The sequence below is a fragment of the Callospermophilus lateralis genome, chromosome 17 (genome assembly GCF_048772815.1).
Source record: "Callospermophilus lateralis isolate mCalLat2 chromosome 17, mCalLat2.hap1, whole genome shotgun sequence".
Lineage (NCBI taxonomy): Eukaryota > Metazoa > Chordata > Mammalia > Rodentia > Sciuridae > Callospermophilus > Callospermophilus lateralis.
The window spans coordinates 7642348-7655349 of NC_135321.1; the positions used below are offsets into that span (position 1 = coordinate 7642348).

A 13002-nucleotide genomic window follows, 5' to 3' on the forward strand; every position below is an offset into this window, starting at 1 on the left:
ATGCCAAACCTGGACTAGGGGAGCTCAAAAAGTCAACAGATGCACCACCCCTGGGAGTAGGATCATGCAGTTCCTATGTGTTACAGAGATTTTTTATTAAAAATAATCTTTCAATTCACTCTTGACTTTTAAAGATGATAATATTAACTAACACTTATCAATTGCTTAGTAAGTGCCAGCTTTGTTATTTTCATATTAAACATTTCTTACATTTCATGAGATGAAACTGCTATTGGTCTGGTTTTCAGAGAAGGAACCAGAAGCACAGAGATAATTTGAACACAGTCTGCTGGACTATAATCTAGACCCTAACCTTGACCTCAAATGGCCAATACCAGGAAATGTGTTAATATAATATATCCTATTAATTGTTTAAAGGGAAAGAACCATGTAATTATTCTGATGGATACCAACTTGGATAAGCATGTATTTTTAAGAATATAGTTTAACTATCCAAAATACAGCATGGTATAACCCTGTAATGATGCAAAATTAATAATTAGAGTTATGTTTATCAAAGAAAAAATTCACAAGTGCAATCTTGAGGAAAAAAGGCAACTTCCAATGAATGGAGTATGATACAGTTATATAAATTTCATAAACTGCAAAACAATTAGCTATCACTTTTAGTAATACTTGTAAATGTGAAAGTAGTATAAACCACAAATATCTACAAATAAAACATTCAAAATGTTGTATTACAGTTTTAGTGACTGATGTAATTGTAACGAAAGCATGAATCATGTATTTATACTGTGCTGTATTTATTTCATAAGGTGATTAGTAGGTTCGTAAGTATTTGTAATATTTATTATCTATGCATGATATTTAGTAATTCCTAAAATAACAAAATAAATACATACTAGTTAATTTCTAGAATACAAGAATATAGAATAAATATAACTGGCATCCCCATTAAAAAACAGCATCATTGAGATGAATTTTCAGGACTTCATGTTTTATGACAAATTTGTACATTTGTGTGCACACATGGGTTTGAGTATATGTGTATGCATTCACGTATGTTTGAAGATATCTCTAATGAAATGCAAAAAAGGGGGGGCTGGACTTGTGGCTCTGTAGTTAAGTGCCCCTGGGTTCAATCCCTGACAACCCCTCAAAAAATATATGGGGTGTCTTTATGGTATATGCACAGCAAACTCTGGTTTTCACTGGATGTAATTTGTATCTTTTCACACTAACAAATACAAATTTACATCATCAGTTTAAATTGCTGCAAAAATACTTTCTTGACATCATTGGCAAACTGATGAAACAGTAGGTCATCAACTTTTCTATTCTATTAAAAAGCACTTGGATGATCGTCCTCACACATGAATCTGTCTGTTTTCTGACTTTTACCCACTGTGCTTCTTTGCTTGTGATTTTGGTCCTCTTTGCTGGTAAATCCACATTTTAGAAGTTGCACGTGGGGATGCACAGGGGCATGTGGTGCTGAAATTGAATGACAAGAATCTGGTTCGTTTCACATGGGTCTTCAGCTTGGTTGTCCAGAACCAGGAAGGCACCCTGAAGACCAAACAGCCCAGCAAGGGGAGGGGCGGTTTCCACGTGCAGAGGCCCAAGGCCCTCTGTGGAGCCTGAAGTCCTGCTGTTGAAGTGCACATCTGTCCCAGGGTCATCTCAGAGGCGCCTCGGAGCCCGGCGTGCCCTCTTAAGAACATTCTCCACGTTTCAGCTTCCCTTCTGTGGCACCTCTGCCCCCCGCCGGCCCAAAGCTGAATTCTGCATTTTACCCACTTGTTATATTTTACTTGGAACTTTGAATTTTGTGCTTCGTGAATTGTTCATGTATAACACTGGCTGTAATTTTAGAGAAAAGTCTATGATTTTGATAAACAGAAAAACGTTATTTTTATATTTTCAAAAAAAGGAATTGATTTGTCTCATTTATGTTCAAAACAAAGTTCAAACTCTTGAAGATTTCTTAGCTGCTTCCACACTTTGGTATTTTTTGTTTGTTTGTTTGTTTCAAAATGATGCCATTAAAAACAAAGAGGAATTTCAGAGTTTCTTATTTGCCATTATTCATGGAATGAATGCCTTTTTCTATCCACCTACTTAGTGAAACCCAAAATTGTATACCAATGACAGGTTGTTAAAAAATTATTAAATTTTTCATGTTCATGTGTGTGTATGTGTGTATGTGTGTGTGTGTGTATGTGTATACACATACACATATATTTTCAGGACTGAGAATTGGACCCAGGGCTGCTCTACCACTGAGCCATATCCCCCAATTTTTTATTTTTTATTTTGAGGGAAGGTCTCATGAAGTTGCTCAAGCTGACCTTGAACTTGAGATCCTTCTGCCTTCTCCTTCCAATTCACTGATTAAAAGCGTGCACTACCATGACCAGTTTTAACTTTTTTATTAATTAAATTTTTAAAGTGACACATAAAACAAGTACATAATAATAGGTGCCAGATACATATTTGTATATATATGAATATTTTAATTATTTTATATATATAAATGTTTGAAATAAAAAAGTTTGAAAAAACATATATATATAAATCTACAACACTGCAAATATATATATATATATATATACGTGTGTGTATGTGTGTGTGTGTGAACTTGAAAAATAAAATAATTTCTTAACAACCTGTCATTTGTATAGAATTTTGGGTTTCAAAAGTAGGCAGGTGGATAGAAAAAGGCATTCATTCCATGAATAATGGCAAATAAGAAATTCTGAAATTCCTCTTTGTTTTTAAAGGAATCATTTTGAAAAAGACAGACCAAGGTGTGAAAGCAGCTAAGAAATCTTCAAGGGTTTTAACTTTGTTTTTAACAAGGGCAAACATGTTCAATACCCTTTCTTCTGGCTTTTCGAGAATGTACAGTACATTGTTGTTGTCTGTAGTCACCCAAGTGTGCAATGGTGACACCAGACTTCTTGCTCCTGACTGTAACTCAGCAACCATTGATCAATGTTTTAAAACTTGATTTGGAAGAGCTCTATCTTGTTTTCCTAGGACAGCCAGAACAAATTATCACAGACTGGGTAGTTCAAGGCAACGAAGATCTAGCTGCTCACGGTTCTGCAGATGAGCCCTAAGTCAGTGTCAGTGTCAGTGTCTCCTGGAGGCTGAAGGGAGTCTGCTGCAGGCTCCCTCCCAGCTCCTGGTGGCCTTGGCAATACTCCGGTTCCCTGGTTGCACCTCCCTCTCCACAAACCTTTTTCCAGGTCTCCTCTCTATATGTCTGTATCCCAAAGTCTCCCTCTTTTCTCATAAATACAAGAGTAGAGTTGACATTGGTGCCGTCCCATCTCATCTTTACTTGATGAGATGTGCACGGGGCCCCATTTCAGAATAAGGTCACCTGTATGACAGGCGCTGGGGTTAGGACTTGAATAGACAATTTTTTAGGGTAAACTAATCAATTCACTGCAAATTCTTTTTATGCTACTGTTCTGTTTCGTGCTAGCAGAGCACTATGCATTTTTAAGTTACCTTCTGATCTGTTTGTAGTGAATCTTTTGTTTTTACAAATAGACGGAAATGTACAGGACAAGCTGACAAAAAATTTTTTTAAAAGTTCAGTCTTAAAGCCCATTGCACTACTAAATATTATCTGCACTGTTTTCTAAAAAGTTCAAAAAAAGTATTACATATTCTTATTAGTTCATTAAGATGGATGGAACTTTAAGAAACATACTCAGTATTTCTAAGTCCTTATCAGCCTTTAAATGAAAGGAATTTTTTTCTGCAGAAAAATATTCAAATCACTTTTCTGCTTCAAAGATTTCAAAAAGTCTAGCACCCAATTATAGAAGGCTTGATTTCTCAGGAAAAAAAACCCCATAATTCTGTATATAATAGTAGCATATGGTAATGTATGGAATGGCACATCAAAGGTATTATACTTTATGTAAATTATAAAAATAAAGCATAAGTCCATTTTCTTAATGTATAAAAATAAGGACTGAGAAGAACAATGACTCCCCATTGGCCATTTTCAAATGGACAGTGTGTGCTCATTGTCCATAAAATTTAAAAAAACATTTTCTAGACTCTTGCACAAAAGTAGTCCTAAAATCACTTTCTGAGCCTGGTTGCCTATGGCAAATCTTGGCTTGCCTAGTGACAGGTCACAAGGGCCAGGGAAGGCTTCTCTGTGGGAAGGGCAGCTTGGTGGCTGTGCTGGGACCCCAAAGCCAGGAGGTGACAGCTTCCTTTAGTATCCAGAGTACAGAAGCAGGCACACTAACTAGATAGGCTGAAACCGGGAAAGCAAACCACTGGAGTTTGGGGAAGAAAGGAGATTTTCAGAATATGTACTAGACTTTACTCTCAAGCTGCTAATTTCTAGAGAACTTTAGTCTTTAGTTGGAGAGTGAACCAGAATGCATCAATAGTTTAGGTACTACACTTGTTCGAATACTCTTAAATAAATTGTTCATCAGCCTCTGTATTTTCTTCTCACAGCAATCTAGTTCTCTCTTCTTTATAATGTCCTAAACCAGGAACCCCTCTCAGCGATGGTGTATCAGCCATACTTGTTCTTAGGTGGAATCAACTCACCTCAGTAGTGATTTTGGTGCTGGGCAGGGGCTGCTGTCCGCTGAACCTACCCATTTTACAGACGTTCTAGACACTCAGGAAAAACCTTGTAGCACACTTTGCTCAAATCAGCTTTGTCTCTGATTTATTTCTCATCACAACCCGAGAGAACCATGCCCAAATTTTACCAAAATAATTTAAATTTTGCATGAGAAGGAGCAACAGAAAGTTGGTGTTTTTCTCTAATGCGAGTCTGTGAAGAGCATCGTCACAGATTCAAAGTCTCGGCCCTTGTTGCTGCTACGTGCATGACACTTTCTCTGCAGAGTTAGCTTCAGAATACCAACACATTTTGGACCACATAAGCCCACTACATTCTTAATAAATTCTTCCACATCTCTTAGCCGAGTAGCTAAGAAGCAGATGGTCATAAACCAGCATTTCTATTCCATGATGGCTGAGTCAGCTAGAAATAGAAGTTGCTCCAACTCTGTCCAAGTTGTCTTTTGTACTGAACAGTCAGTAAGCCAGAATGTCCCCCATTACCCCCAAAGTAATGGACTGCTCATAAAAGCACTGGACTGATGTCACTGGAAACGGAAGTCTCATGTTTACCCCAAACCCTGCGACTCTGGGAAGGAGCACTGAGGATTTTTCTAATGTCACATTCTAATCTGGCCTTTCACATGCAATAAAATCAACTTCCTCCTTTGTCCTAGATATCTAGAAGCCTTTATTTTGTATTATACTTTTGTGTTATACATTCTGAATTTGCAATAGCTTGACATATTTGACTATACAACTGGTTTAACATAATGAAACTCTATTGTTGTATCGCCTAACTTTTTGTTAAGCCAGTTCTATTATCAAAAACATAAAAACATACTGTGATCTGGGGTGAGTATCTGAAATACAGAAGCTTTACAGAAGGGACCCTTGCCCTATTCTGCTTCTGTGCAGACAGTAAGTCTTTCTAAAATTAAGCATTCTACACAGTTCAAGAGGGAAGATCTTAAGAGTTCTTGACACACGCACAAAGGAAAAAAAAAAAGAAGAAAAAAGAAAATGATAACTATGTGAGGTGACATGGGTCACGGGGATGATGATTTTATAATGTAATATACCCCAAAATTGTCAACAATCCCTTAATAAAGCTTAGAAATGCTAATCAACAGGAAGGCAGAGCTGCATGCCTATCAACTTTATTCCGAATCTGTGCATTTTGGGCAGCATCTTTTCTAGCTGATGTAAAGCATGAGAAGCAGAAAACTAAAGAGAATCTTCTGAAAAAGTGTTTCTAAGAAAAAAGGGAATAATAAGTTAAGATAATAACACATCTTACTGAATATTGTAAATCATCTTAGGGAAAAGGTGTCATTTTAGAAAACAACGTTCTTCACGGAGCGTGGAAACTGGCAGAGCAGAGAGTCTGGGGCAGAGTGAGTGAGGCCCAGAGTCAGGGTGCAGTGGGGGCTGGAACAAAGTCTCCATGCAAGATGAGGAAGCAGGAAGCAGGAGACACTGGTGCCCCAAACAGAAGGACGTGGAAATCGGCAGGGTGAAGAGTGGGGCTGAGGCTTGGGAGGCAGGGACCGCAGCCCCCCCCAAGGCTTCCATGTTGGGAGAAGAGCAGGACACACGCAGGCAGAGCCTCCAAGCTCATAAAACATGCACAGGCCACTCAGGCACACACTGAGGATTAGTTTTCTGGTTGTTTGGTATTATTAGTTTCTTTTTACCACATCTGAATTGTACCAAAGATGCTCTCACGTAACTTTCTAATCCTTTTTTTTTCTTTACAACTTGAAAATACATCATAGATAACCTCATAATAATACAGATCTAATTTGTTTAAAGTTGATTGATAGAATTGCAGATTCATATAAATAGAGCATACTAATACAGAGATTGAGATAGCCTGGGTACGCTTTGTCCAGTCCTCCTCCCCGCACCTTACCCATGGTAGTATTTTGTAACATTGTAGTATCATGTCACAACCACTGTATTTCCAATGAGCATTGACCAGTCTTATTCAGATTTCCCCAGTTTTATGTGTGTGTGTGTGTGTGTAAATTTTATGTAATCTATCACTTGGCGGGTTTGTGTTTGTACTGCCACAATCAAAGTACTGCATTACTCAGATTCCAGGTCACATTACCATTTTACCATGATACTCCTCTCCTGTCCCCATGCCTCCAACCCCACTCTTAACCTGTCTCAATTACCAATATGTTCTCCATTTCTAAAATTGTCATTTCACAGATATTAAACAAAAGGAGTCACATGATACTAGATTTTTGAGATCAGCTTTTTATTTTCACTTAGTATAATACCCTCAAGATTTATCCAAATTGCTGTATGTATGAATAGTTATTCCCCCCTGGGGAGTATTCTATGGCATGATGTACACTGACTTTGGAAGGACTTGTGGGTTCTATCCAGCTTTAGGCTCTTTGAATAAATCTGCTGTGAACATTCACATACAGGTTGTATAGGTATGTGTGCATTTTCATTTTTTTTCCTAGGATAAATGCCCAAGAGTGCAATTACTGGCTTCAATGGTCATTGCATGCTTAATTTTATGAGTCTGCCAAACATTTTCTTTTTCAGAGTCACTGCAATGTTTTGAATTCCCACAGCAGTGCACAGCAAATCTTGTTTCTCTGTGCCTCAAGAATTCCATGGTTCGGCTGTGTTTTTTCTTCTTACATTTGCCTATGGTATAGGTGCACTACTATGAACTTCCTGGAGGTTTAGTTTGTATTTATTGGTAATAACTTTACATGTGTTCACATATGTTCACATATGAGTGATTTCATACAAATAGAATAAATTACATGCTTGTTTTTTTTATTTTTTGTTTATTTTATTTTGTTTCTTTCCCTCTTTTATTTGCATTTTCCCCCAACAATCTTTTTCATACAGCTCATCATCACGCTCCCTCACTCTGGTAAAATTACTAAAACTCTCTCTCTCTCTCTGTTTTCTTTATAATATGTGAGTATCCCACATACACTTTCCAGTAGTTGCTATTATGGTTTGGAGATGAGGTGTCCCCCAAAAGTTCATGTGTGAGACAATGCAATAATTTTCAGGAGTGAAATGATTAGGTTGTGAGATGTGTAAACTAATCAGTGGATTAATCCACTGATATGGATTACTGGGTGGTTACTGTAGGCAGGTAGGTTGTGGCTGGAGGAAGCAGGGCTGTGGGAGGTACATTTTGTCCTTGCTGGGTGGACCTCTCTCTTTTTACTTCCTGCTTGCCATGTCCTGAGCTGATTCTTCCACCACGCCCTTCTGCCACAGTGTTCTGCCTCACATTGGGCCCAGAGCTGTGGAATCCTCAGACCATGAACTGACCCTCTGAAACCACGGGCTGAAATGAACTTTTCCACCTCTAAATTGTTCTTGTCAAGTCTTTTGGTCATGGTGACAAAAATGCTAACTAAAACAGTTGCTTTGCATGTAAAACTATTTCTAATGATCACATATTTCTTGATAAGGATATACCATTGTTTATTCAACTATTCACTCTATAGGTACTTATTTCCATTTTTCCATTATACATTGTGTACTTAAACCCACATCCTCATGTGTTGGCACATATGTTTATGTGGGATATGGTCCCAAAGAGCCTTAATAAATCAAGTGTGTGTGTGTGTGTGTGTGTGTGTGTGTGTGTATGTGTATACACTAAATATATATATGTATATATATGTGTGTATATATATATATACTAAAATGCATATACATACACTAAAATATATATAAATACTAAATATATAAGATTAAATATATAAATATATACACTTAATATATATACTGATATATAATATATACAATATGTATAATATATTATAAATAATATTATATACATAGTTGCCATTTTCTCTGAAAAAATAATTAATACAATTCATGCTCCATCTAGCCATATGAGAACATACTCTTCTCTGCATCTTCATTGGAAATAAGTGTGAGGACTCTGTTCCCTACTATCCTGAAGCAGCTGGTTTGATGGAATAATGAAAAGGACTTTTGGAAGATGCAGTTCCAGGGCTAGCTAGATGGCAATACAGTGAGGCCTGGGGCAAGGTTCTCCAGAAGTGTCTATCCTCTCCGTCAGCATCCACTCTATGGTACTGTCTCTCCCATTGCAAGAATTCATGGGTCCAGGAACCAAGGGGTGGAGACAGGGATGGTACCACCCACTACCACCCCTAGTGCCCCACGAGGAAAGCTTTTGCTTCCTGTTCCTGTAACCTTATGTTCTGCTGGCCTAGACATCTTAGATCCAGAGAGAATAATGCTTCTTCTGGGGGGTGCAACAAAGCTTTCACTAAACTGGAAGTTAAGACTCCCCCTCGCCACTTTGTGCTCCTCGTACCTCTGAGTCAACAGGCTAAGAAGGGAGCTATGGCACTGGCAGGGGTGACTGATCAAATTCCAGGCAGGTTGCAAAATCATCTTTGTCCCCAAGGGGTTTGTGTTCAAGAACTCTTTTGTGATGATGCTGATTGTAGTTTCTTCATCAGTGGCATTCCAAATAAGCCGTTTGTTCACTTGCAATTGATGAGGTGAAGATTCAATTACTATTGATTGTAATATCCAATTTTCTTTAGTAAACTTAAATCCTTTAAAATGCATTGCATTTTCCTTATGCTTAATCTAGTTCATTGATATATATTTTATGTCAGTTCCACATTAATTTTTTAAAGAAATATTTCTTATTTTCATATAGCATCAGATGTAAAGCATTACTGCATAGATAATATGGATGTTGTATGCCCATTTTCTCTGTTATTAAGTCTTACATTTTACTTACTTTTGCTATGTGCATTTGCTAACGTTGATGAAACAATGTTGATATATTCTTATTAATTAGTGGTCCTAATTGATAAATTATGAAGGTCTCCTCATTCCTCACTGAGTGTCCTCAGTTTTGTCCCGTTGCCCCTTTTTCTGTTTCTGGGTCTCATTTAGGATGCCACTTACGTTTTCTCCTCGTGACTCCTTTTGCTCCTCTTGGCTGTGACAGTTTCTCAGACTTTCATATTGTGTCAACCTTCAAGGTTTTAAAGAGTACTGGTCGGGCACCTTGTAGAATGCCCCTCCGTTTGGATTTGTGTGATGTTTTTCTCAGGATTACACTGATTTGTGGGTTGCTGGGAGGAAGGTGATGAGGTAAAGTGCCTGTGCTGATGTGGACCTTGACCATGGCTGAGGTGGTCTCTGACAGCTTCCCTATGGTCTAGCTCTTCTCTCCCACCCACCCCTTTCTATACTTTTTCCTTTGGAAGGAAGTCACCTGGGCAGCTCACACTCACAGAGTGGGGAGTCGTGCATCCCTCCTGAGAGCAGGGCCTCTGCATGAATTATTTGGAATTTTCCTATGGGACATTTGTCTATCTGCTCCCATTATTTACTTATTCAGTTAGTTATTTATATAAGCATGGACTCATGCCCCAGTTCCTGTTATTAGAAACCAAGATCTGTATGCTATGTATATTCAGAAATTTTATTTCAAAATTCTTGATCTTTATAACCTTTCTATAAATTGTTCAAATGCACTTGCTAACTTGACCCAGGGAGGAGTGGGTTTCGTCTGTGCTGAGCTGTAGGTAAAGATATAATGCTCAGACCGCAGCACCAGTGGAGATGCTGGTGCCACCTGCTGCAATGACATTCTCTGGAGACCGAGGTGTTCTGTGATGTGGAGTTCAACGACATTCTTTCAGTTACCATTGAGAATTCCAAACACTACATGTTGAAGTTGAGGCCGAGTCCTACTGACTTTGAGTTATGTGCACAGGAGCTTCTTATTTACCAACATCAATATCTTATGGAAGTGAACGTTTCTAGTCTGGGTTCTTGGGATGTTGAAAATAATACGTATTCACTGAAATTACTTTAAGTGTCAGAATGGAAGTAAGAGCCTGTTTTTATTTGATGCACTGGAGATACCTTGTGGCCCATAAAGGGGAGGAAATTCAGGTGACACCTGGAAAAATGCCATGGAGCAGCAGGGGTATGTATTCAGGAGGAGATGGTGTGTGTGTGTGTGTGTGTGTGTGTGTGTGTGTGTCTACATTCTCCCCAACTTTATAGAAAATAAAAAATTAAAAGAGGGAAGTTTCCACGTTAATCTCAAACTTGTTTTTTTTTTACAAAAAGTGATAGGAAGTTAAGTAAAGAATGGATTATAGCTGTTTAAATCAGAAAAGCCATCTGTGTAAATGTAAAATTGCATTAAATAATGTTTCTACTGTAATCTCAGTAAAAAATCACAATATAAAAGGCAATCTATTGAATGATTAAGTAACTAAATAAACACAAATTAGGCCAGGGTTTCTCTAAAGAATATCTAAATAAAAGTGTTACTTAAAAAATATAATTAAATATCATTCTTTCCAAAAACAACAGACTCCAGTTGCACTTATACATGCAGAATTGCTCACTACAATTTCAAAAAAAGTCAAACAATAGTGAAAAATAACAAATTAATGAAAATCATTTTTTTATCATGTTTTTGAAAACTAATTTTCTGGCTGTTATTAATTCAATAAGAGACATTAATATTATATATTTAAGAGCTCAGAGAAAATTGAAGTGACTAGACTGTTTTAAGACAGTGAACAAGAAGGTAAAAATATTTTGGGATAACAATATATCAATAAGGCTGAGACAGGTACTGTTACAAGATGGGGATTTATAGTACCAATCTCAGACATCTCTGTACCTCCAAAAAGTCTGTTTTGAAGGATGAGATATGGTCAGATGGCAAATGAAGAAGGACTGATGAATAAAGGCATCCAAGAAAAGAAGGGCACTTTGACGCATTCCAGGTCAGGCCAGGAAGACTAAGGTCAGCTCAGATGAGGGGTGTGAGCAGTCTCAGTCACAAACAGTGACATCAGCAGCTTTAGAATAATATGACTTAGCATTAATTAGACCGACCTATCAACTTTCTATAAACCAGAAACTTCATTTTTCCTTTAAAAAATTAAGAATCTTCTCCCAAAAGGCTACATAACCATTTTAAATTTACATATTTCGAGCCCTTCATATTTTTGGTAACATGCATTATAAAGCAAACACATTGTTTCTTTGAGCAAAATCTTTGAAAAGCATGGTCAACTCAGACATGACGCAGGGCCTCCAACGTGAAGGATATTGCAAGTTCAAATTAAAAAGTTCTGCATCTCACCACTGTCAGAGTGCTTTATGAACCGGCATGTTGAAATGCAATCTGAAATGTATTTATTTGCGGTGCCAAGAACCGGTGAAAGCAGCACACTGCCCAAAGTTATGTTCTGCAAAGTTTGGGGAGTTAGGCTGAGTTTGCCAGGCTTTTGTACAGTGGCATTATTGTTGCCCTACAAAATACCTGCAGCTACTTTCTGCAAAAACCTGGATACTAATCACATGCTCACTCACTCAACATCGCCCTGGTATGGTTTACTTAATTCTCAAAGCGTGAATGGAAACTGTGCCAGAGTTCTCAGACCACCTGGGAGAAGGCACAGAGAGATGACAATAAGTACCCGAAACACCTGGAGAAATCAGTAGGCTGAACTGGCGACTAACACCCTCCACAACCCTCTCATTACAATGAGCCATCCAATCCAGACCCGCATCTTCATCTGCCCGGGTCATTGTCTCAGAAGCCGCTCAACGTCCTCAAGCTGTAGATGGGTCTGCAATGGCTTACCTGACTCACAGGCAAATGTCTTCGACGTTTCGTCATGAAAGATAATGGCCACTGCATGCTTCTTTGTCTCTCGAGGCAGTCTGGTTATATTTTTGATGTTGTGTAGTTCAGTTACCTTGAAAGAAAAAAAAAATATTTTTATATTTTAGTGTGCTGAATACATTCTATACTGGAAAGCTAAACCCAAGGATCAGGTATCACTGCCTCACACCACTTCCTAGGGGATTCTTGTGCTAATTTTTAATTAACTATAGTCAAAAACAATAAGGAAAAAACACCATGTCTTCCACTGGGCACTCAATTTTGGTCACAGTTCATGTTGTTTGCTGCACTTTGAAATAGTCTAAAAACTGTGTAGAATAGCTTCATGGACTCAATGTTTTCAGTAAAGTGGCACCCCCAGGAGACCATAGCAGCTGTGGTACACAAGCATTCTCATTAAGGATCTGTTGAATTATGATTATGTTGATTATATTCAGTATCTCCTCTGTCTCCTAAGTCCCATCTATGATATCACTTTAGCCATGGGACAACTGACACCTGTCCATCAGTGAGGTGGCTCCAAAATTTTGAGTAACTAACCTTCAACAATGGAAAACGCAGTGTTTGTGGACCCATGAGTCACTTCCCTCACCACGGTCCATCTGGGATTTATGAACCTAGGTTAATGATGTTTTATTCATTTAGAAATGAATAAAGAATGCATTTATATCTTTTACTTCTTGACTTTTTATTGGTACATGTTCTGCTGCAAGTTA

At 37.9% G+C, this 13002-nt stretch overlaps 1 protein-coding gene across 1 annotated transcript in view; it reads right to left on the reverse strand.

Annotated features, from left to right (window-relative positions):
* Dok6 (docking protein 6) overlaps positions 1–13002 on the reverse strand; it is a 363063-nt gene that overhangs the window by 193782 nt on the left and 156279 nt on the right. Inside the window, exon 3 of the mRNA XM_077105642.1 lies at positions 12245–12359. Coding sequence (XP_076961757.1) covers positions 12245–12359 — 115 coding nt within the window. The remainder of the gene's footprint in view (positions 1–12244; positions 12360–13002) is intronic.